The sequence below is a fragment of the Calonectris borealis genome, chromosome 1, assembly GCF_964195595.1.
Source record: "Calonectris borealis chromosome 1, bCalBor7.hap1.2, whole genome shotgun sequence".
Lineage (NCBI taxonomy): Eukaryota > Metazoa > Chordata > Aves > Procellariiformes > Procellariidae > Calonectris > Calonectris borealis.
The window spans coordinates 205002993-205028143 of NC_134312.1; the positions used below are offsets into that span (position 1 = coordinate 205002993).

Below are 25151 nucleotides of genomic sequence, written 5' to 3' on the forward strand. Positions count from 1 at the left end.
CTGTGCTCCCCTCATAAAGTAAATTAAATTCATGTTTTTTAAGGAAGACAGATTGTATGAACTAATCACTTTACATGACCTGCTTTACTAATAATAAAAAAAACATTTTTAAATATTCAAGACTATTTCCTGATATTTAGCAGTTCTGTTTTTAGGTACATCTCAAGCAGTAAATTATTCTGAAAGACAGATAGGAAGTCACTTTAAGGATCTCTGAAGTAAAATTTGTGTTAATGCTTTAGAGTTATATTTCTTTACAGAAGCAAGGAAATGTAATATCCTATTGTATACTCCATAATGTTATTTCTTATCAGCCAAGGCAACATTTATTAACAATTGAAGTGTGTATGATCTATTCCAACTGTTAAAAATTGCTGTTGAACTAGTATAACTACTGAAAAGTTGCAGAATTTATTTTAAAAATCATGAAGCTTGCTATACATTTTTATTGTCTATCAAATAGTAGAAAGACAATTTTTCTAGCAGAGAAGAGTGAGTTACTGCAAAGTTATTGCCAGTTATTGCCAGTGCAATTTATTGCAAAATAAACAAAAAGTGCGGTTTGCTTCTGCCCATTTCTTCCCACAACCTATGTCAATATTCAGAGACCAGGTTTACATGAGGATACAGTTTCAGAGCCCTCAGTGGGACAACAGATGCCTAAACCACAGTGTCGGGGAGGAGAGAAAAAGTAGCCGTCTAAGCATGTTTACTTTCAATGACAAGGAAGTTCTAACTTGTCCCTAAGTGGTGACTCACTGGGTTAGGACTATAAAAGTAAAGGTAATTGCTCTCTAAAACATCAGGGCTTCAGACCTCACAAATCCAACATGATGCAATCAAGACTTTCAACTGTCTTCTTTTTCTTGTTGGGTTTGTCGTTTTGCCTGACAATCCCTATTCCCATTGAAGATAACCATGAATTCACAGAGAAAGACCTTCAGTTTGCAGAGGTATAGTATAAAATAATTTATTTGCGTGTTTTATAAATAGTAAGTTGTGTAGTTACAACTGTTTGGAAACTAGGCTTATTACCTCTTTTCCTCTTCTTAGCGCTATCTCAGGACTCACTATGATCTCCGTCCAAATCCTGCCGGCATAACGAGGAAAAGTGCCAACACAGTGGCATCTAAACTTCGAGAAATGCAAGCATTTTTTGGCTTGGAGGTGACAGGCAAATTAGATGAAGAAACATATGAGCTGATGCAGAAACCAAGATGCGGTGTCCCAGATGTGGGGGAATATAACTTTTTCCCTAGAAAACTAAAATGGTCAAAAACTAATCTGACATACAGGTAAATGCATGGCATTTTGAGTGTTATTACTGTTATTAGCTTCTTTCCAGGTATCTTGTCCAATAGGTTGCTCAGTATATGAGGTTGACGGGAGAAGGATGCATTTGAGTTTGACAAAATTCATGTGGCAGTTTAAAATCCTTACAGCCTCACTTTTGGAAAGGTCCTCCAAGGCCACCTTATAGCCCAAGGAAGTAAATACGATTTTTTTCCATTGCACTGTGTCATGGAGGAAAGCTAGCATGGTGTAATCCTCACCTGGGCTCCCCGTAGGCACCCTGGGCACATCCCTGGTGCCGAATGAAAGAGGGGTAGGGACTAAGATCATGCACCTCACCACTGATCCTCACAGCGCTTAATCTCTAGGTCAGTCCTCAAGTCTGCTTTGGACCTGGTTTAGTGTCTGCTTCGCATAGGTGTTGTCCTGGACAAAGCAGTGTAGATGCAAACCAGACCCTGCAATGTGGCTGTGAGAGCAGGGACTGATCCTTGTCCGTCTTCCATTTCACAGTCCAGATGTAGATATCTATACCTGGTCAGACAAATCCCCGCATGGCCTCAGAAAGTTTACCTTGGGAAGCTACTTTGCTGAAAGGTCACATGGTAGCTCCTTCTCCCTTAATATCGCAAGGTCATCAACAAGGGGTTTTGACCATCTGCAACCTGAGTTTCTTTAGCAAATTCCAAATATGATATCACTGAACCTTATCAGTTCAGCATCTGTTGGTAAATATTACTTTAATATGGGTGATTCTAGACTATAAAAAACTCTTTGGATCATGTTTTGCTCCTCCAGGAAGTGAGGATCATGAGGTATTTTATATGGCATTAAAAAAGTTTGAAGTTACTGATATGATTTGACTTAATACAGAATATATCTGTCATTTTCTGTATCTTCTGGTGCATATAAAACCAATTACAGAAAGCTGTTGGAACATTTCAGATGTCTCTGAATGATTTTAATGAAAATAGAAATTTTTTCTGGGTTTTTTTTGAGTACTGTATGCAGCTGCTGAGCTCTTTGTTTTTAGATAAGAACATAGGGAGGAAGAAAGCAAAAAATTTGAATGAGGTGTACAGTCAGATAAGAGTGTATTACATATTTTCTTCAATTCACACAATTTAACTGGAGATATTAATCTGTTTGATAGAATTATGAATTACACTTCAGATCTGAGACGTGTTGAAGTAGACAGAGCTTTCAAAAAAGCATTCAAAGTTTGGTCTGATGTGACACCACTTAACTTCACCAGAATACGAAGTGGTATAGCTGATATCATGATCTCCTTTGGCACTAAAGGTAACACAGAACCAATTATTTTTATGTTATAGTTATATCGCTGCCAATAAAATGGGATAATTGATTTCATTGTCTTGAATGTTGTTTTATAGAACATGGTGATTTTTACCCCTTCGATGGACCCTCTGGATTACTGGCTCATGCTTTCCCCCCTGGTCCAGACTATGGAGGAGATGCCCATTTTGATGATGATGAAGCTTGGTCAGATGATTCTAGAGGTAACAGAGGTTCCTGAGATTATTTGAAATGGTGATAGATGGACAATTTCATTCTGTTTGATATCTGTAAACAGTTTGTTTTGCCTGTTTACTGTTCATTAGTCATTATGTTCACTGTCTACTCATAGGAAGCTGAGTTTAATCTCCAATCATAAATGGAAGTATAATATACACCTACCAAATATTTCAAGATATACACCTCCTAAGTGCAGTGATCAAAAAAATGCCACAAACAAGGTATTTTGTCAGCTTAGCATTTTACTGAGCTTAAGGGCAGCTAGTTCTGATCACAGACTGATGGGAATTACCTTACTGAAACCTATAGAAAACACATATACGTAACTCAGCTGCAAATCAGCTACTTACATCTAATTTGAAAATTCTTCACCTTGCCTATTCGGGACAGAGAGCAATATAGAACAAATAGAACAAAACACTATTTTTTTCCAGCACTGTATTATTTCACCCTCCTGGCATTAAAGCTAATTGCTGCAATACTGAAAAAAATATGGAGTCTCTACCGGAGGTGAGTTCGTGACAAAAATGTTCTTGACTTGACTAGGGCTAAGACTTCCTCTCAGAGCTTTCGTGTTGCTGAGAAATTTCAAGAAATCTAAATCTGCATACAGAACGACATTGTCAAATAAGATTTAGGTTGAACACCAGCTGTGAGATACTCAATCAGTTAGGCCCTTATTAAAACAAAACCCATGGTAGTTTGAAAAAGACAAGCAATTATACGTCATTTTTCCGTTAATCCAATTGTCTCCTTCATTGTCCCATATATTAAAGCACAATGTTAAGGTTGGTTGATCAGTCCAAGTCCACTTTGGTGATACAAGGAGCTATAAATTTACTTTCACTGTGGGTTTTTTATAGGATATAACTTGTTTCTTGTTGCTGCCCATGAATTTGGTCATTCACTGGGACTTGAACACTCTAGAGACCCTGGAGCTCTGATGTTTCCAATTTACACATACACTGGAAAAACTGGTTTTGTGCTTCCTGATGATGATGTGCAAGGGATCCAAGAGCTCTACGGTAAGTCTGTATAATATATAATATATATTTCCTGTGTCATTATAACCTGTTACAGATGCACTGCACAGTTACTAAAGAGCTGCAGATGTTCAATATCAACAGTCACGACTGATTAAGACTGATTCATTGGATTCTTGGCAACCAGACTTCAGGAACAGAAGATGTTTAGATTTAGTAGTTCAGAGAAAAAAAAAAAAGTAACACTGCAGAGTACAATTGCGGACTCCTTTGGTGGTGGGAGGTGGGGAGCAGAGTCCTTATACTTTTTGACCTGCTTCAAAAGAGAAGGTAAAACAGAGTTTAAAGGGAGAAACAGAAATATCCATGTTTCATCATAGAAAGAATAAAACTTTTGGGGGACCTTCAAAACTTGGGATAAAGAAAGCAAGTCCATTTAACATTTTTTCATCACAGCTGAACTGCAAAGTCCATGAATGCATTTGGCTAAAGGAGAGAAAGAGAGAACTGAATTTCCCCAGTACAAATGGTTTGCCCATTATGCTTGTATTCATATGCTGTTTGGGAACTCTTCCATGTCCTATTCAATATCATGATCCACAGAAAGAAAATTAATGTTGTCAAATTTAAATCATACTGTATGATTCCAGGTGCTGGAGACAAAGATCCCAACCCAACACATCCCAAAACACCGGAGAAATGTGATGCAGATTTATCACTTGATGCAATAACAGAACTTCGTGGAGAAATGCTGATCTTCAAGGACAGGTAAAAAGACTGCCATATCATGGATGGTCGGTACTGGATAAAATACGAACAAGCGAAAATAGCATCTCAGTTTTTTACTAAAGATTTGAGTAAACATAAATTTAAAAAATCACAAATCAATATAGATGTGTCTAAGAAACTACATCATATATCTTTTTAGGCAGGATCTATAATACAATTACAGACTTGACTTCCCAGTAATATGAAATGAAGATGATATGGCTGAAGACTGACACCATTTGTACACATTTTTCATTCCACAGAGCTTTCTTCAACATGCACAAATCTACTAACCTTTATCTGAATGAAGTTGTACTACATTCAGAAGCCTTACATGGGGCAGCAGTGTTTCTCTTATTCTAAATGAAAAAAAGATTTGCTTGTTGTTGTTTGAGATAATCACTGTATAAGTGACAGAAATGGTCTGCAGCTAGGTAACTGTGAGGAAAGGAAAGGTCTGCCAGGGGCTCTATGTTTTGAAAATTCTATGCTGTGAAAAAAATTTAATTCTCTCTTAATTAATTTTTAGTATAGTACATCAAAGATGCTGCTATTCTGTAGTATGATAAGAAACATAAAATAAATTTTCTTTTTCTGAATTAGGTTTTTCTGGAGACTGCACCCTCAGATGGTTGAGGCAGAACTGGTGTTACTTAAATCCTTTTGGCCAGAGCTTCCAAATAAAATAGATGCAGCTTATGAAAACCCCGTCAAAGATCTTGTGTTCATGTTTAAGGGTGAGTTTTCAATTTTGTTGTTGGCAGAAAAATATGCATATTTATTCAAGCTTGGCGAGTGATATAAAGGTAATGAATAGAAGAACAAAACATCCTACCTTCCTTGCTGAAAAAACAAACTCTGTTGGTTTCACTCCATGCAAATCTATACAATTTTCAGTGAATTAGGAGATGTACAATTAAGCTCAGGCACCTACGATCATAGTTAACATAACCAGTTTAATACCTGCTGAGTATGTGACCTAAGAATCTGTTAGTTGTATGAAATTAGGATCATAGCATCCTCATTTTATTCTGCTCTCAAAGCTGAGCCTTTACAAAAGACTCATGCATACTTTGTTCTTACTTTCAGGAAAGAAAGTCTGGGCTTTGAATGGCTACGACATAGTTGAAGACTTTCCTAAAAAGATATATGAAATGGGGTTCCCAAAAGAAATGAAAAGAATAGATGCAGCTGTCCATATTACAGACACTGGCAAGACTCTCTTTTTTACTGGAAATAAGTACTGGAGGTAAGCTGGAGACAGATTGGTTCTTCTTTTCAATGTCCCTAGTCATAACCTGTCCAAAAGTATCAAAAGATCAGCAGGTTGTTTCAAACCAGGCACTTGATTGTGGCTCACGTTTCCAGTCTGTGGTTTTCATTGGTGCTATAGCTGTGTAGAATATGTCATAAAGGTGTATGCAAGACTTTTATAAACATATGTCCACAGCCTTTAAAAGCTGAAAGAGTGAAAGAAAGTCAAGGAGAATAAAGTGCCCTAATCCAGGAGAGTTTGTAATAGGTCATGTCTCCTAGACAAAATTCCCATGTTGTTTCCTTGAGTTGCTTGTGTGACACAAAATGGTATCAGTGCTGTGAGAGTAAGAAATCTATCCCACCCTAGGATGGCTGGGTTTTGCTGTCCATGAGTGGGGCTTACAGCCAGGTCTGATGCATAATTAAGACAATACCATCCCTTCCCAGTATTTCTGTGCCAAGCAGCCTCGGGGTAGGCTTCTAATGCCAATACATCCCGGTACAATCATCTCCATATAATTCGTACTTTATAGATCAGTTCTGAAAATGTAGCTTTATTAGTTTTGTGTTCATTGAGCTTGTACTTCTGATGGAAGAGTGCCCTAGTTATTGCCCTGAGTTTCATTATTGCACTAGACCTAAAGGCTGCTGGCTACTTCTGATGTGGGTAACTTCAAAGCATATAAAGGGCACAGACCAAACTCCCAGGCTGTTTAAATCCTCTGAATTTTTATTTTCTTTTGTGTTTAATATAGTTATGATGAAGAGGCGGAGGTTATGGAAGCAGGCTACCCCAGGCTGATAGAGGAAGAATTCGCAGGAATTGGTGATAAAGTAGATGCAGTCTATCAAAGAAATGGTACATAATCTGATAATGAAACTTTATTACAATTAGCTGTCATTGAAACTTGAGATTAATGTCCTGTCGGAAATTCTGTCATTTGTAATTTTGATTTTTTCACATCAACACTTCTGCTCTCGACTGAATCAGGTTTCTGATCTAAATTGCCCTCTGGCAAAGGTGGTCTAATAAATTCTGTACATATATATTTGAGGAGCCAAAAAAGACCTGCTTCCTTGCTTGGGGAACCTAAAGTGATATGCTTAATATAGAAGTATTATAATGTGTCCGTTCCTTCAGTCGGAGCCCATTCCTATCCAACTCTTCAAAGAGTGTTTCCAAGTCAGAGTCTTAAACATTAACAGGCAAACCCTGTATTTTCCTAAACAAGTGCTGTGCAGTAATAAAATGCAGAGCTTGACACTAAATTAAAATATCAGTTATTTAAAGCACCGGTCCAGGTCTGGCAAATGGAATGAGGACCTTTGAAAATTTAGCTCAGTATTCTAAATACTAAAATGTTGCATTTAAAAGAGTTATTAAAAAATGAAAACAAACAGGATAATTTTTATTTGAAGGATAATTTTAACGTGACAACACAGTTTTCTCAGAGTTAATTAATTTTAACTTTCCTTTTCCTTAGGTTATCTCTACTTCTTCAACGGACGGCTGCAGTTTGAATACAGCATCTGGAGCAAAAGAATTGTCCGTGTCCTGCATACTAACTCCATATTTTGGTGCTAATTACAGTTGAGTGCCATGTCATAGGCTGCAGAGCAGCTTGTAGTACATGGAAATAATAATATGGGCATATAGATTTATTAGAGGACAGCAAGGTTCTGTGAACAAGCACTGGCTACCTACCACCAAATGTATACTGTATATATGGAACTATATAGCTGTATGTCAGTCTGGGACTGAATTAACTTAATAGGAAAGAAGAAAAGAAATTATTAGCATTTCAAGGGGCATTACACCATTTAAAGTTTGTCTAGTATTAAAGTAAGATGCTGGATACATCCTACATGATCATGAGCACTATTAATTCCCAGTAATCTGAACATGTCTAGCATCTTTCAAGGATCTCCTAGAATGTCCCAAGAAAGAGACCTGATAAACCCAGGAGTGTTACCTTTTTAAACTAATCCTTCAGCTCTTTGTGAAATTCCTGTTAACGAAGTAGGAATTCAGATGTGTAGCGAATGAGTCAGGACTGCATGGTGACTCCCTGAGCTGGATAACACCAGACTGCAACACTGAAGTTAGAGAATTCAAAGGTATTTGAATGTATCCCAATTTGAATGGGAATGTCCCCCTGGAAACGGATGCCTCTGTCATCTTTGGAACGAGCAGAAGGTATAGAAGCAACGACGTATCATTCCAAAGCAGACAGAAAAGTAAGAAAAGGGAAGAGTGTTCCCTGCAGAAATCACCAGCCTGTAAGACACTGGGGAAACCAGAAAAAAGTAGCAACAACAAGAGAATCGCACAGGTTAAAACCTTGCATGAAGCTACATATGGTAACACAGCCCATGTTTTCAGCTGGTGTAAACTGAAGTAGTTCGAGTGACATTTATAGAGTTTATGCCTAGCTGTGCCAGCAGAGAACCTGAACATTCAAATCAAAATATTCAGAAGAATACCTTTTTCCATGTTGGTCAGTCTTTTAATATCTATAGCAATTGTTTCAGTACAATGTAAGTTTTGGGGGGTTTTTTTGATCAATGCAAATGATGTGGGACTGATTATTTTTCAGTTTAAAATAATAATATTAAATAAACTGGAGGAATAAAATGACATTGTGAAATGTCTCAGCGCTTGTCAGGTCACACCTGGAATACTGTGTTCAGTATTTTGGTCCCCGCTATGCAAAAAAGATGTGGACGGGCTGGAGGGGGTCCAGAGAAGGACAAAAGATGATCACAGGACTGGGAAGCCTGTCATACGAGGAAAGGCTGAGAGAATGGGGTTTGTTCAGCCTTGAGAAAAGAAGGCTTAGGGGAGACCTTATCACCATGTTCCAGTATTCAAAGGGTGGCTACAAAGAAGATGGAGACTCCCTTTTTACAAGGAGTCACATGGAAAAGATGAGGGGGAATGGGTACAAGTTACTCCTGGGGACATTCCAATTGGACACAAGAGGAAAATCTGTCACAATGAGAACAATCAGCCATTGGAATGGCTCCCAGGGAAGTGGTGGATTCCCCAACACTGGACACTTTTAAGATTCAGCTGGACAGGGTGCTGGGCCATCTTGTCTAGACCGTGCTTTTATCAAGAAAGGTTGGACCAGATGATCCCTGAGGTCCCTTCCAATCTGGTATTCTATGTTTCTATGACTTAAATTAAAATATCCTATGCTGCATATCATAAAAGCAAGACAGAGCTATTGGATAAAAGAAATCAGGAACCTAACCTGTGCATTTTATTCATTAAAATTTTCACCTCTATTTAAAAAACTGTTTTGCTTTTTTTTCCCTCTGAGAAAATGAATTTTATAGAAAAGAAAGGAGGAGAGAAAGACAGAAGGACAGAAAGAGAGGAAAAAGGAAAGAACCCTCAAATCTGCAGAATAAGAACTAAATTGGAATTAGTCCTTATCGTTACAGAAAGTATGAGAAATTATTAAGAAATACTGTGAAATTCAGTTCCACGTTAATTTGAATGCTAAACATTAATAACTAACTGAAACTACACTGTCCCTTTCTCCCTCCTCAAAGCCAACCCCTAAGTCAATCAATCAGCCAATTTGCCAAGCAAAGCCCATCAACACTGAATATCTGGCATAAATTGCCAGGCTTACCCACCAACGGGTTAGGTGAGTTTAATTCTGTAACTTACATGACATAGATGGTCAGACAAGGTAACCTAACAGATTTACTGGTCTCTTCTGACTATAAACCTGTGAATTAATGAGTTCCAGGCCTTAATATGCTTAAAGGAAATGCAAGGAAATAGAGCTGAAGAAAAACTTTACAAATGGAAAAACTTAAAGTGGACTAAAATCAAAGTTCTATTATATGACATAATATTGATAAAACTCTTAGGGAAAAAGTCAGTACAATTGCCTATGCATCATAAACAGAAATTGGTTTGTTTATATATCAAAATCATTTTTGACAGACATGGTGTGCCTGAAAAAATAATGCTTGATATTGGACTGCAGTTTAGCTTAGTTACTCTGCAGTGAAATAAGGTTCTGGACATGTAACCCTAGTCGTCATTATTCTCACTATAAATACTTGGTGGAAAATTATGTCAAAATAATGAAGTCTTCCATAAGGGCTAGTTGTTGAGTCTGAGTGCTCTGAATTTCAAAGGTCTGACCTGAGCTTCACTGGAGCAGGGAATGCAAAGGTGCACAGGGAAGCAAGGAGACATCAATGAATATCTTTCATATCTACGTGAATTTCTGTTAAAACTGAACGTTTGGCAGGGGAAAAAGGTACTGCTGGATCTTCCATAAGCTTCAGCATGATCATATCCAGCTGCTCCCCAGCCCAAACAGTCAGATTCCTGTTTGCCGTTTGGCTGACTGGAAGCAGCCTTCGGCACAAGTCCAAGCACAGCTCCAGCTCATGCTTCTGCATCCCCAGCGAGAGACGTGCGCTGCTCTGCGGTTAGCTCTACCTCAGCCGAGAAAAGTACCAGGCTGTCAGTTCCTGGCATTTCGTTAAGAAAAAATGGAAAACAAAAATGCTTGTGCTGCGGAAGCGGAAGGCTGAGGTCAGAGCCAAGGGGCCCTGATGCTGCCGTCAGCCAGGATGGAAAACTCTCTGCAGGACCTGGTGTCCTGGGACCCGCTGCCATCTCATGAGAGTAACATTGCACGAGTGCCTGGTGGGGACCCATATGGGATATCGCCCAACACCATCAAGTATTGAAAAGCAATGAGTCCTTTTCTTGAGACAGAGACTGAACTGACTGCTTTCCCTGAGATGTCGTGAGTGAGGAAAGGACCATGAGAGGCTGAGACAGCTGTGTCCCAGGACGTAATATAAGCAGAACTAATAACTTCCCACCAGCTTGCTAGTCTTTATGTGGAACTACACAAATCTGCCTAATAGTACATGAACTATTGTTGATGACAGTTGTTGATTAATATGCCTTTTATTTACATCCATTTTGATCTCTGCTAAGAATGATCATTTGGAGGGGGAAAAAGGAATCTGCCAGATGTTCCTCAGGACTAGGTTCTGTGCTGGTTACATGATACTGAACAAGTAGGGCTTAGAGGATGCAAATACATATTACAGGAGAGAAAGAAGTGAGCAAACATCATTTAAACTTTCCAAAGTGAGAAACTAGACAGCTGTCCTCTAAACTCATTAATACATTGGAAAGGCAACAAACACTGTAAGAAGTACTGTGGGCTACATGAGATTTACTACTAGCTAAGAAACTGGAGAAGGAATTCAATCTTATAATGAAAACGGTTTTTTTCTTAGCATAATCTCCAGAAACCTGCTCTGAGGACACTAGATGGCAGTGACAGCTTTGCTCCTTAGAGGATCTGACAGAACCAAAAATGATACGGTGGGTGAGGAAGCTGCAGCTAATTATAGCAAATTCTTACTTTTGGTGAAGATATAAAAAAAACAACACTAATAAGTATAATTTAATGCTTATATTGTGTTGAAATGTGGATCTCTGAGTAACAAGTTAGGATATCAAAATGTTTAGGAAACAACTTCTAGATATATTCACTGCCAGGGCCACTAATTTTTCAGTCTATTGATAGTCCTTTTCTCAACATCAATGCAATACACTTAAAACAGTATACTCTGTGGATAGTCCTAGGAATAATGCAATCCCTTAGTTTAACTTCATTCATTAGAAAATTACACACACGCATATACATAGACATATTCCAACTCCTCAGGAACATGAAAGCCTTTCAGGATAAAACTTGATTTCTGAAAAAATGACACAGCAGAATATGGAAGTAAGGCAAAAGCAGAGAAAAATATTAGTTGCAAAGAAGCCAAGTAAAAGAGTAAAAGTGTCTGAAATATCAAGTATGTGATCACATCTGCTTGGAAGAACTAAGGAGAATTTCTAAGCTTTTCACAGTTCATTCTGAGCTAGTATTTCCAGGCTTGTGAATATTTTACAGTTGAAGAATATGGTCTTGATCTTTGAATCCCTCATACTGCCCAGATCAGTAAGATTACTGAGCATTTTGAGCTAGGCAGAAATTGACTTTCCTATCCCAAAAATATTTTTGAGACTTCCAAATATCTTTACTGTTTACAATAAAAAGATACAGGAAATTTTGGAAATTTTTAGTGGAAAAATATTTGTTCTCTGGGATAGTCTGTAGCCATATTGTCAATCAGCATACTTACTGGGTCTAGGGGAAGAATATACTGTTTCAGTTTTTTGCTCAGATTAATTTAAACAGGGGTCTAGACCTCAATCTTTAGTCTTCTAGGTGAAAGAATTGCACATTCATTTATGCTGTGGTGAGTTTCTTTCCATCTGTCCTGCTGGAGATGTTTCCTCTTTACACAAATACAATTAAACAGTACTCTCTGGAAAGACTGACTGCCCACTAATCAGAAAGCTCATTTGGGATGTATGATCAAGCCCTTCTGTCAATTATGTTTGGGTGTTCTTGTACAAAGTGAGGTGTCTGCATACTGTGAGTCCACACCAATTTTCAATTTTGATGGTTCTGCTATTTCTGATGAAAAACGTTTCCAGAGAAGACCTCACCAGTTCTCCCTAACATGGTGCAGAGGGTACAAAGCCCACAGAGACTGTGTCTGGCCTGGGATCTTCCTCCTTCCTACCTAACACAGTCTTCATGTGGTTGACACATCCTTTTTAGTCACAGCCTTTCGATTACATACTGCAGTTGGAATTTCCAGCCAGTGCTGTTCAGGAGTATCTCTGGCACTCACTTCATCTATCCCCTCAACTTTGTACACCGTTACCTCCCATGCATTGTGCTACAGAGAGTGCCCTCTGCTCCTGTCTTCCTCATAGAAAATGGATGAGGGACCGTTTTGCTCTAAGAAAAATCTTTCCAGGCAACAGAGAATCAGGTATCACTTTCTTATTTACATGTCATATAACAAATTTCCTACTGCCATAATAATACAGGATGATGAGTTCTGTGTGTATCTGAGTGAGCCACTGAAGCTGTATCTTTACTTTTTGCACAGACTACACCAGGCTCCTACCAGCAGGCAGTAGAGGCTTATGGAGCTGTGTCCTGAGAATGGTCACGTCCATATTGTGTAGTTTCTGCTGGACTTTGCATGATCCTGTTCCGCTCTCCTTAGAAGAGGCAGATGGTCCATTTCCAGGGTCAAGTGTTGCTTTCTCCAGCCCAAATGACATTATTATGGCACTCTGTAAGTTCACCATTACAGGGACTGCCACCCTAGGAAGAGAGTAAGAAAAATTCCTTTTTATATCTGCCTGACGTGTTGTCTGAATATATTCTTCACAGGAATATAAAATGATGTAGCCCTCTTCACAGCCTGCCATCCTAAGAGGAACCTGCAGAAGTCTGTTGGGAATCAGCTTTGTCTGAAGGGTCTGGAGTTCACAGTGTCCTTCCCATCATCTGCTTATCTAACAAACATCCTTTTCAGACTCAGTTTGGGCTGTCTCCTAAGTCACGTCCCCCATTGTGCCCCATCCTGAGAGGGGTAAGTAGTTCAAGCACTGTAAATGCCTGCTACACAGGAACAGCCCCACACTAACCTAGTGAACGTTAGAGAGGGAGCACATGCGAGTAAGTGTAGTTGGGAGGAGGGGTCCATTTTAGGGGGTGCTTTTGCCTGTGCTGTTTGCTGGTGTCCCCTGAGTGGTCCACGCAGAGAGTCTACAGCCTCAGGCAGGAAGGACATGGGCAACTATAGCTTTGGCTGCTGGAGTCAGTGCTGTTGGTAGAGGGACCAAGATAATTTAGGTGGACTTGGTAGACAGCCATGACTTCAGGGTCCCAGCAGTCAAGGCATACCATGCATATACATTAAATTAATGGTTCCAGACTGTTTCCAGGTGAATCAGGAGATCAATTCCTTCCTGACCATGGTCCCTGCTGCTGTCGAGGACATGAAGGTGTAGAAAGTGCCCCTCCTTAGGCCCAACTGAGGGTTATTAAGGTTAAAATAGTATTTTAAATTGTTAATGTTAAAAACAATTACACTGGTACAGTTTTGTTATTGTCAGGGCTGAAATGAATATCATTTGATGCGTGCTTCTTGCATTATGACTACTGATTCAGGGAAGGAGTTAGCTCCAAAAGACTTCCCTTCTTCTCCATTCACACCATCCAGGGAATTATCTCTCCCCCACATTACACTGGCTATGGTTCTGGGTACTCTTGAGGTCAGTTGATTCTGGCCTGGGCCTGTAGGATACCTCAATAAAGGAAGGTATGCAGGCCTATCAACAGGTATCACAGAAGCCTTGGGACATGCTGTGAAGCCTTGGCCACAGAGTACTGGGGAGGAGAAGATGTCACCACTCACAGGGGCCAAGCCTGAGAGGTTTGAAGCCAGATATCTAACCTTCTGCAACTTCCTAGAAAGTTGATAACTCATAAATCCTACCCCTGGTAGGAGAAATAATGTGTTCTTTTGCTATAGCACATGGGTGGATAACAGCAAGTAAATCATGCAGAGCTGCATGATGGGGTCAAAAGACATCAGTGGTGCAGAGAAGTCAGGGTAAGACAAATGACAGAAAAATTTGGTTATGGGAAGCTGCAAGGACCCATGGGATAAGATGTCATGTATGAGGTCTCCTGAGGCAAACTGCAGTGCAGGTACCCCAGGACAATTAGAAGATGCCTGCAGTGCCATGGAGTGCAGCTTCTACAAGGGACAACCTGATCAAGTGACTCACCAGGGCAGTGAGGATGTAGCCAGGCAACTGAAATAACTGAGCTTGGTAAAATGCATGCTCTCCTTCCAGCTACATATTTTGAACTATTAGTCTCAGTCTACTAGATTAGACTCTGCAGGCAAAAGCCATAAAGGAAAACAATTTTTATGATTCTGGCAGAGCCTAGACACAAGGTTGGTTTATGCCCCAAAGTAGCCCATATCTTAGAGAGACTTAGCTGATGGCTGGGCTATCTGGCTGTAGTTTCCAGGAATCATCCATGAACTCTTTCTCATGGAAAATTTGGGTGTGTCACACTAATAATTTAGCAGAGCGCTTTACTGACAAAATGCTTTGGGAACATTTTTGTAGTTCCAGTGTGGAGGTCCTGCTCCAAAACAAAGGGAAAGAAGCTCAATATGATCATTTGTCCAAAAATTAGCTTGCATCTGAGAATAGATTTCCAGCTGAGGTCAATTCCAAATAAAGAGAAGCAAAAATTAAATGGGGCTCTCGTAAGTACCACAAAAGTATCCTATCTACAACTCTGTTGGGAATCATGGTGCAAATAAACTTTCTTGGAAATAAAATGCACCCACCTCTATCTACAGTGACACAAAACAGTGAAATGACAGCGTAGTAATATAACAGGGAGATACAGAGCTATAACAGGAGAATCAGGATGTAGTGGGAAATATAAAGCAAGTGATAACATCAGTTTATTTCCAACTACTTAATTTGTATAACTATTGTGAGCATCTAAAGTGTGAGAACTGAGAAAGAAAGAATCAATAAGAAGCTCTGCTAGGCTCTGAACTAAAATTCAGACAAAATGGAAATCTCAACATTGACTTCACTTGGCTTTGGTTCAGGAAATAATTGCCCAGATAACAGCTGCTTTGCAGACTACTTGGGAAACTTATTCCTCCCATACAAGTGGTCTCAAGTTTAAAAATAACTTGAGAGAAGATGCTAACAACATAGGTGCGCTGTTTTGGAAGAGCACCTGGATCTGGTACCATTCAAGTGTTTCCACCAAAGGACAGCAGAAGCCCTTCAGCGGCTTTGTGTTGGGTGCCAAGGATGAAACACACAGCTCACAGCTTCGCATTGGGGAATTTTCTGCGCTATGTTCATGAGACTTAGAGTATGAGTTACTCTCTCTGAAACTGAGTCACTTGAAGCACAAAGTAAATATCGGATGTGGGCTCACTATCCCTGTGTGAGGCTGCACAAGCATCAACTCCAGAGGGAAAATACTTGCTGAAAGTTCAGGCTCAACTGGTACTGTGCATGTAGCCTTAAATAAACACCGGAAATTTTAAATTTTATGGTTCCTCTTGCTCCATTCACAGCGCTCTGCATTGGATATTTCATGCACTCCAAGGAATGACTTGCATCATATGGACACGTGTTTGAAGTGTGAAGATCTAATGATGACAGTTGCAGAACATCAGAATTGCCCAGCTGTCCAAATCAGAGGCTGTCTCAGACTGTCCTATTCCTCTCTATCCTTAATGGAAAGGAGGAGTAAACAAAATCCGGTCATGGAATATTTCAAGAGCTGTTGAATTTTGCATTGTTTTTCTTTAGTTCTTTCTTGCATAGATACAGGCTTTCCTAATACCCACATTGTCACTTGAATCTCAGATTTAAAATAACGCAAAAACTCTGCAGATTTTTTGCGCTCTATGAACGAGTAATTCCCTATTATCTATTTTTAAACTATTGTCCTAGTTCACTGAATGTGTCATTGTTCTTATATCGAGAAACAGAGTAAATGCACCTACTTTCTGTAAGTTGCTTGTTTATGTATCTTTAGCAGATCTCCTATTTGTTTTAACTTTAATACTGATGTTACAATTTTTTGCCCTTTGATGTAAGCAATATTTTTTAATTCTCCTGACAGTTTTGGCAATCTTTTATTCTTGCTATCTACTTTGTAAGACTGTGTGACCAGAACCAGACACAATATTCAATTCAGACTGAATCAGGTCATTATGTTTCTAGAATTATCATCAACCTCTTTCTCTATAGTTTATAACCTTATTGTTTATAGGAGCTGTATTATAAGAAGTTTACTTTAACCTCTGTTATCAGAAATACCATCTAATACGGGATGACAAGCCAAGGGAACATAAATTTAGGAGTTCCTCCAAAATTACAGACAAATAAGCAGGAGCCAAGGACATCATCAGTATTACTTCAGTGATTAGTTATCTGCAATTTACGAATTTTTTTTGTGTTTATTAAAGGTCAGAGATTTACAAGCTCAATATGTGTCTACACTAACTGCCAATACTAAATCAGAAAAAATCCCAGCCATCCTGTTATAATGGAACCACTCGGGACTAAAGTAATAGATATTAGCGTTAGACAAAGACGGAGGGCTGCGTGAAACTATGACTTGTTTTACTTCCTCTGATACATCCTACTACAGGGAACTCACCACGCAGATTACTGTGCCAATTTTATGATGCCAGGTTTGAGAGAATGAGTTTAAAAACCAACCAGAAGGAAAGAAATCCAGCCTGCAAATACAATTCTCAGAAGTAGAGGATTTAGGAAAACAAGCTACTTTATGACAGGGTAGAAGTTTAATGAATGTATGGAATGCAAACTTTGGGGGACAGGATAGGAACAAGTTGTGGCAACAGGAAAAGGGAGAAGGTTGTCATTACCAGTAAACTCCACCAGTGCTGTTATCCTTAAAAGGGAGGATACATAAAAGCAAAACTCCCGGGAGAAAGAAATGTCAAGCCGACTTTGACAAATATGTGAAACCCAGAGATTTGATCCTCTGCGGAAATACACGGGCAGATTAAATCACCCATCACTGCAGATCAGGCTACAAGGTTACGGAGCTGTAATTCCACCACCCACACACACACACCTTACAACAACCACAGCTGTGTAGGTGGCAGAGATGTGTTTAGGCTCGGAATGGGTAGGCTAAATTTTGGTGAGATGATATAATCAAAACAATTCTCAGTATTATTTCCAGCAATGCAATTTGTTACTGAAATAGTGCACATGTAAAATATCTATTTTTAAAAATATCACAGTGACATAATTAGCCTCACTTCCTCCGTGTTTGATGACTAAACAACAACATACTATGTGTCTATGTAGTCAAAATAGAAGCTGCAAACCTATATGATATGGCAATTACTGTATCATTAATGACTCACATTGAGAATGACCAAAAGGGACTCTTGCTTCTTCTGAAATATTGGGACAGAAACAGAGGCAGACTTTCGGGGCCATGCAACAAAAGGTAAAATGCTTTCTGTTTTGGCACAAACATGCTGTTTCTTGTGGACCAGGTAAAAGCAGTCTTCATAACTCCAGTGTGGGATGAGTCAATTCCTCCTCCAAAGAGTTTACGCTACGGGTAGATGTAACACACAGTGAGCTGGCAGGTATAACCGCAGTAGCCCATGAGCAGAGCTCCAGCCTGCTGGAGTCGGAGCCTGTCCGCGTTTTATTTGTTTTCCCCGTGTTTGGATGACATGCTGTTGGGTGGAGAAGCCACTGAGCAGAATAGCAAAGACAGAGAGAAGGACCACCATGAAGAGGGCCTGGCAGGGAGCAGGGAAGGGGAGCAAGTGAGAGATGGGCAGGATAGGTGAGATGAGGTGAGAAGGATAGGTGAGTATCTCAGACTGCCCTGGACTGTGGGGCAGGTCAATGCTGTAATGCAGCCTGCTCGTATGGTCAGCTGCAGCGGGGAAACGCTGGAGAGGGTCCTTTGCTGCTCGGTTTCCTTTCTGTGGGGTGATAGTTTGTGCTTGATTTGATTCCCAGAGGGAACTGAAACATAGCAAGGGACCTGCGAGGGAATGGCTCCCAAATCCCTTTGCTTAGATGTAGGGAAGATGGTTAGGTGCTCTGGCTTTCTTATAGGTCACATTTCATGGCATGATTCAACATTGTATCTTCAAACTTTCATATTAACGGTGTTTGGCAACGGAGCTTTTTTTTTTTAGAGTATGGTCTATACTGGATCTTTTGCTAAGAAAATAGCAGGCTCATATGCAGAGCTGGATGGAGAAAAGGTTTCCAAGTCCGCCTGTTTATTCTCTCAGGCTGAACTCTTCCTGTTTGAAGTTTCAGAGGAAGAAGGATGGCTTATTTTTATGTAAACAGTAAACATTTTCCATGAGCTGGTTTACGAGATCCTGCATTCTCTGTCTCAACAAAAGGAGAGATTTACTGGGACATGGTGTTAAGTTTGAAATTAAGTATCTTTCTGCAGAAAATTTCTGTTGTTACTCAACACAGATAATGCCAAGGAAAGCCTTGTAACCCCGTGTGTGAGATTAACTAATAAGCAGCTCTGGGTTGTCATGTTGTCTTCATTCCTTCCCATTATGATGATAAGAGAGCAAAGCAAACACGCAAGTTGGTGGTAGAGTGATAATGCCAGAGATGTGCCTTCACAGGTGCAGTCACTGCGGTCACACCCTCAGCTTTTAACACAAAAATGTCAAAATATGTTACATTTCTTAAGCATCTGGGACTACGTTTAAGTGTCACTTATACAGCTAAGTGTCTCTTTCAGTGGTCTAGTTGCACATTTGCAAAACCCCCAGCTAACTCTATAAGTCCATAAGGCACCTGATATTTCTGATGCTGAGTATGGCCAGAACAGCGTAAGAGGTTACTCATACGACCAGCTTGCAGCACGTTATGAAGCACAGCAACTGAACTATACATTCTTCAACCTAATTGTCTCAGTCACCTTACGTGATAGTTGTGGTCTAAGCAAGTCTGTCCCCACAGAAAACCCTTGAAGCTGATGAGGGGGCGGAGCCATTTGTCTCACTTGATTTATGTTAGATCACTTATGCAGAATACGAGACATCCAGGTTCAAAATCCTTCTTTTCCTAAGAGATCTGAATACCTGCCACCTACTTCCTAGAGAGAGCTGTAATTACCAGGTTACTGAGCTTCTCAAAGGCATTTTCTCGGGCCCTTCCACTGAAGCTGTTCTTGTATAAACAACCATATCAAGCCAGCAAGAAGACAGTGATACTGGAGCCCAGGTTTAGGGAGATCACCTGGCAGCAGGGGACTGTGGCCGCGTTCTTAGTTGCACTGAACTCATTCAAATTCAAACAATTTTCCTGTGGAGGTCTGAGAAAGTGACTGCTCGGCAGTATTTTCGGTTATTTCTGATACTGGAGATCATCATAAGCAACAGTTGGGTTTTTTTCTTGGGAACATCTCAGATTTAATGTGTGGGTGTAGTACTTGTCTAGCATGAACCAGTTGACTAGTCTGCTTCCTCACGTTGAATCATTAGATATTTCCATCAAGCAGCTTGCATGGATTTAATTTTCTTTCAGCTCTCAGGTGCCACAAATGTTTTCTCATTTGCTGTGTCAAGCGTTCTTGCTTTAGATGGCGTGGAGTAAATAGTGAAGACCTCGAGGGCCTTTCTGCACCCAGCAAAAGAACAAACGCGCGAGGCTATGATGTATCATGTAACAGGAAATAATGCTTGCTAGGACTTGCGTGAAGCTTAATATAGTTTGGATTAGTGTTGAAAGAGCAACTTTACTCCCTAGCCTGTTAATGTGCTTATGTGTCATTTCTGTAGCAGTGTCTGCATTTGGATATCATTGAAGCAAGCAGGACCCCCATCCTGATTGGATCCCCTGGGCACTGCTGTCACATAAATGACATGAATTAGGCATCTCATTAGGCATCTCATTCCTCACCGCCCTGATGCCTTAAAATCTTTCATGTCATTCAGTTTCAAAGGGTACAGAATTCAAGTATCATCCAGCGGAAAACACCCTGCAGGTAAGGAGATGTAATACAAATGTCCTGAGACTTTATCAAACACTTCTCAGTTACAATCTTGTCCTCAAACCACCTGACAGTGAACAGGTTATAACACATGATGGCCGATGATGGAAGATAAGGGACTCATTTCTTAGAACGAATGATTGCAAAGCAGTTATTCAGCAAAGGAAGGGACAGGAGAACCTTCAGGGCTGTAAGAGAAAGTATAAACCCATAAAACAACATGCACTTGCATGAAGATTTGTTTCAGCAGACCAGATGAAATGCTTCCATGGTGTTACAAAAAAATGAAGAAAATAAGCTAGGTATGTAACAGAAATAGGCAAATCATTTTGTGCCACAGAACTACGGAATAAATTGTAAAAGTCCTTTTTTCATAATTAACTGTGAGACGGAAATGATAGAGGCAGCACACTGGAGTAATTACTTCTTTATTAATAGTGAATACTTATGTCCATGTAATCAGTTCTGAGTTAATGTAATGTCTTTTCTTTGCATTCATTGAACCAGGGTTCACTTAAAGTGAAGTAACTGAGACATCATGCACCTAATTTTGATTTGAGCTTAAGGAAGAGGTGATGCATCTTACAAGTAGAACTCATTGACTGTAAGAGAAAAATAAATTCCTCTTTTGGAAAGATAGAAATTATTTTGGTAGAAGAATTAGTTGGTTTATAGTAATTATTTATTGATCTGGGGGAAAAATCCAGTGGCTTCACAATTAGTTTCCAGATGTAGAGGCTAGCTGGATTGTTAGAAAGGGAGGTTCACCTTCCACCCACCCCAGATTATATCATTTTGAGTTCTATGTAGTTTTCTTATGAGAACAGTTTGACTAGAACTGCTGAATTAACTGATATTTCTGTTCAATGGATAACGTGGAAAAATGGCAATAAAATATATTTGGTTCACAGATCATGGTTCTGTGATGGTTTATACTAAATCTGTGAAATGCCAGGTTGACCAAAGCTACAATAATGTCCAGATTAGAAATGGATACACAATTACATTTCTAGTGAATAAGATAGAGCCAGTGATTAAGAATCTGTTGTGGGTATTAGCTGGTTTATACGGTTACCAAGACAATAGCCAATATCAATGTAGTATGAACTCTGCCCATACACTGTTAACCCATCAGAACTTTTGAATTAGTGGGGACTGGTGAAGACAGCTTCTATCATTTTAGAATCATAGAATCACAGAATATCTCGAGTTGGAAGGGACCCATAAGGATCATTGAGTCCAACTCCCTGCTCCTTGCAGGACTACCTAAAACTAAACCATATGACTAAGAGCATTGTCCAGATGCTCCTTGAACTCTGACTGGATTGGTGACATGACCACTTCCCTGGGGAGCCTGTTCCAGTGACCGACCACCCTCTCAGTGAAGAACCTTTTCCTAATGTCTAGTCTGAACTTCCCCTGTTACAGCTTCATTCCATTTCCACGTGTCCTATCGCTGGTCATACTGGCACCATGAATTATGTAAATGAAACAATATTCACCTTTAGCACAGAAACAAAAAAAAAAAAGAAAAATGATTCATTTTATGGCCACATGCATAAAGAAAGTAGAAAGCTTTGGTTGTTACTTTAGATAAGGACAACACACTGAGGTACTTGTGTGTTGTGCAAAATGCAGAACTGCTCCATTTCATAAGCCAAACCTGACTTACATTACCTAAGGGACTCTGGTTATTTTTCAGTCTTGTTCTCCTTCTGCCTCATCCCGGGGCATCCCTGCAATTGTACAATTCGCCTAATCATCTCCATTGATCAACAGATTTCTTCTTCTTGGCTCACTTTTCCATGTACCTCCTTTTGAGCAGATTGATGATTGAGCCATAGCAGAGGTAAAATACTGAAACCATCATGACCTATTGAATGCGGTATTAAGAAGAGGGGTCTTCCTCACATCTTCTTTTTAATATCTTAGTGCAGTATTAGTGGCTTACAACCACCACTTTCAGAACCAAACAATTTTCCCATCTGTATTTGAGAAAATACTGTTCAATCTAGTCCTGCTGACTTCAGTGCAATTTTTAACCTTGAAACTGAGGGTGTCAATACCATCTTCTGCCATGAACAGTAGACCAATAAAACATCTTCCTTTGCCACTAAATACATTATGTCATTTGTAATCAAAATAAATTGCAGGATGAAACTGAGTGCAGAGCTGACACACAAGTGAGTAGTTAGCGTAGTGCAAATGGCGGTGGCTGGTGAGCAGCAGTAGCTGGGGCAAGCCATAATGGTGAATACAGGTGTTTCCTGTATTTTGGACCATGGTAGCAGACTCAATGTTGGTAAACCTTAATCTAGATTAATTTTGATGGTTGCACTCAAAAACTTATTATGGGCAAAACTGGAACACAACACCTATACAAATCTAATAATTTTTTGTTAGTCCCCTTTGTTAGGAGAGAGACCAAATCTAGAAGCCTGGTAGAGGCGAGTGTGCCACAGCTCCACGCACCCAGGTCCAGCCAGTAGCGAGGCTGGGCACGTATTCCCAGTAAGCACACGCCAGCCTTTGGAAGGCTGATCATGTTCTTGCGATGCCACGGGAGCAACCAGGTCTTATTGGGGTATTATTGGGGTCCCCTCCACTGATCTTGGGGCCCCTCTGTGTGTGGAGACCAGCTTCTTACCACATAACCTAACATACTTAACATTTTGCCGGTGTGACAGACAACATTACTAGACTACTTGCAGTGATATTCACTCATAGTTCAATCTAATACAAAAAACTTTGAATTGAGCCATTGAAACTGTTACACTGAAAAACAACTTTCTGAGCATCTACCCCTTTTCTCTTGTGTTTCAATCTCGGACCTGTGTCTGCGCTTTCCCACACCACAGTTCAGTCCACGCAGAATAACTACTCACTGTTGATACAAATGAAAGCTAAACTAAAATCAATTTAGGCAATAACAGTTATCTAGACAATTGCTATCACAGCTGAAACAAGCTAGAATCTGTTCAGGGTGAAACAAGTCCAGAGAAATCCTGGCAGGTCAGTACAAAGACTATGGACTTTTTCTAATGGCAAAAACTTGATTTACTGGGCCTACACAGTGCTAGAATTTTGACAGAGTAAAAGAATGCAAAATCTAGTACTTTGAAAGTATTGATTATAACGATATATATTCACTATGTATAATCATAACTCTTTATTAAAGTATTTCTTCAGGAAGCTTGTTCAAAATAGCTATGTGTCACAAAATACTGTTGCACCAAAGTGCAAGACATATTTTAAAAAATAATAGGAAATTATTTTCATGTTATTGATGCTTGTGGAGCTGTTTTCTGTAGCTGGATTTAGTCAGGACTTCCTCTTGCTCTCTTGCCTGTGTAGAACATCTTAAGAAGTTGTCTGTTTATGAGCTTTGTCAAGACTGATAACTCAGATTCTTTACTGAGGATGATTTTGTAGCATTAAAAAAAGAGTGCTTTTTTCCTCCCTATTCTGAAATTGTAAAAGTGACTCAGCTGAAAAATTATTATTAGAGGAAAGCACAGGTTAAAGACATAAGTGTGTGGGGTTTATTTCCTTACTGAGATCACTAACTGTAAGCTCTTGTTCCACCTGCAACAAGGTGGCTCCTTCACATCCTCATGTTCGTGCCTGATAAAAGGCTTGCAGAGCCCTCGCATAGGATTTCAGCCCAGGCTGCTGTGAGTCATGGCTCAGGGCCCTTCTCAGCAGCCCGTCCTGGTGTCACCCTCCAGCTCTGTCCCCACTCTGCATCGTGGGTCCCATCCTGCTGGAACTCCCACCCAGCTCTGCCCCACTCCCCGTCCTCTCCCACCTGTGGTCTGCTGTAAGCCCTGGGAAAATTTGTCCTCCTACCAAAACACCAGAAGACATTTGTATAACTGCAGATTTCTCATACTAAACTTCCTAAAGGAAGTTTTAATAGGACTTATAAACCAAGTCCTTTGCATAGTGCATAGTGCACAGTGCACAGTGCACAGTGCCCAGTGCCGTCCAGGCTGATTTAGATCCATTGATTGCCTAATATTCTGCATCTCACAGATGTATCTTCTGTATCTTCTCTCACAAACATAACCTTATCTGTTAAAGGCAGGTCAGTCTGCCAATATCAACAGCTTGTTTCCCACACAGCTCTTTAAATATATTTAGATCACATATATGATCACATATGTATGTTGCGCTCTGTTAAAATTTGGCACCCAGGTAGGCAGTCCAGACTGCATACAAGAAAATTCATGTTTAAAGCCTCTTTGTTGCAGCGCTGCCAAATATTGTCATGTCATTAACTTTTATGGAGAGGCTAATTTACTCTGCGGATGAAGAGTAATAACATCAGAAGCTTTAATGAATATGGGTTGGCAGTTGTAATGAAGTCTACTCTTACTCCTACTCTATGGCTTGTTCCCACCAGAAAGCAAAAGATAGGAATATTAATGATTCAAGTGAAAGTCACTATTTAATAAGGCATTTCTATTAAAAACAACATATTATCTACTATTTTAATAGTCATATCAGCTTTTTTGATAACAAGGTATAGTAAAAAATATACAATGCTAATGCATGTGGTTGCATTAAAGGTATGTGAGAGGACCTTTTTGAATTTTGTGTTTTACTTGTGACTTTGGTCCTACAATTAATTCTTGCTTTCTTTCTTTTTTTTTTTTGTTTTGGTTTGGTTTGGTTTGGTTTGTAAAAAGACGAAATAATGAGGAAAAGGGGTAAAAAGGGAAGGAAAGGCTAAGTTCAATTGGTTTAAATTTTTTTAGAGGTATATGCATAAATGAGTGAGGATCTTGACTGACTGGGGAGAAGAAAC

The 25151-nt window shown here is 39.7% G+C and overlaps 1 protein-coding gene across 1 annotated transcript; it reads left to right on the forward strand.

The window, feature by feature from the left end:
* Positions 1 to 818: 818 nt before the first annotated feature.
* On the forward strand, positions 819 to 7422 carry LOC142077922 (collagenase 3-like). The gene is made up of 10 exons (XM_075140280.1): positions 819 to 953; positions 1054 to 1295; positions 2447 to 2595; positions 2688 to 2813; positions 3693 to 3854; positions 4463 to 4580; positions 5184 to 5317; positions 5670 to 5829; positions 6593 to 6696; positions 7322 to 7422. Exons 1-10 carry the CDS (start codon positions 831 to 833, stop codon positions 7420 to 7422), a joined length of 1419 nt encoding a protein of 472 aa, XP_074996381.1. The 5' UTR covers positions 819 to 830.
* The last annotated feature ends 17729 nt before the right edge of the window (positions 7423 to 25151 follow it).